The sequence below is a fragment of the Rhagoletis zephyria genome, unplaced genomic scaffold (genome assembly GCF_001687245.7).
Source record: "Rhagoletis zephyria isolate East Lansing unplaced genomic scaffold, Rhagoletis_zephyria_1.1 Rzeph_scaffold_84463, whole genome shotgun sequence".
NCBI classification, from domain to species: domain Eukaryota; kingdom Metazoa; phylum Arthropoda; class Insecta; order Diptera; family Tephritidae; genus Rhagoletis; species Rhagoletis zephyria.
In genome coordinates, this window is record NW_016241511.1 from 1 (window position 1) to 1,036 (window position 1,036).

General features: G+C 37.1%; 1 protein-coding gene across 1 annotated transcript; it reads right to left on the bottom strand.

Annotated features, from left to right (window-relative positions):
• Window positions 1-10: 10 nt before the first annotated feature.
• On the bottom strand, window positions 11-625 carry LOC108357783 (actin-binding protein IPP-like; the record flags this gene model as incomplete). The annotated part of the gene is made up of 2 exons (XM_017608853.1): window positions 485-625; window positions 11-371 (listed from the first exon to the last, which is right to left on the bottom strand). Coding segments are annotated over exons 1-2 (501 nt in total), but the record flags the coding sequence as incomplete, so codon positions are not given.
• Window positions 626-1,036: the final 411 nt, after the last annotated feature.

Genomic DNA, 1,036 nt, shown 5'->3' on the forward strand with positions numbered 1-1,036 from the left:
GCAACGGCACGCTACTTGGAGCCTGGCTGGTTGTGATTACTGGGGCACCTGGATTTGCATTCATGGATCCACTTGTTGAAGGGTTCACTGGCGTAACGCTCATTTGTGGGTCTTCCGTGCTGCCCTTTAAGTAAGTTGTACAAATAGCAGCAGCACCGCAAAGTTTCAAAGTTGTTGCTGCATTCAAAAGTTCGCACACATTATGCTTTGTGGGATAAAGCTTGCCCGAGTAGCAATATGCAATAAGTAATTCAAAAGGCTGTGGTGCAACATTTTCAATATAGATCGCTGGCACGATGCCCCGAGGCGTTTGGAAGAGTTCATTAAAGTAAGCACTCGATGCGGCCAATATGAGGCGATGAGCTGTAATGCTGAACGGAAAAAAATACCCAAAGCATATTGAAATTTGGCAATGAAAATTTGAATTTCGTTTTGAGGCCTAATCTTTTTTGTTTAGTGTACAAAGAAGTTTTGTGTAACTCACCGTTGTTGACTGTTCGTCCACAAGAATGTTACGTCTGTATGGTTTTCATCATCAAAGAATTCAAAGAACTTATCCCAAGCTTTCTCGATGAAAACTTTGTCTTTTGGAATAAATCGCCTGTTTGGCAATGCTTCGGCCATTATGTCTAGAAATATTAAACAGAATGATTGAATATTTGATGTCCATTATGCAGTTTGAACGCATAAGGAGCTGATAAAAATAGCATCGTATTACTGTAGTTTTAAAAATGATATCGTTTATATTTTCCAAAGACTAAGGCTCGCCAAAAATCATTAAGCTTTTGGTAAGTAAGTAATCTGATTATTCTTGGAAATTGCCAAGAGAATAGATTCCCTGTAAACCATTTTTCCAAAGTACTCTGAATTGTAGAGAAATTTTAAAGAATTCGTAAAGATCGATTTTTTGACGAATTTTCTCAAATAAAATAAACTGTTAACACTTCGATTCTTTTACGAAATTTCGGAAGAAAATCGGAAAGCAATGAAAATAATGCTGCTATCTGAAGAATTTCTTGCAGAATTTTTTCAGAAT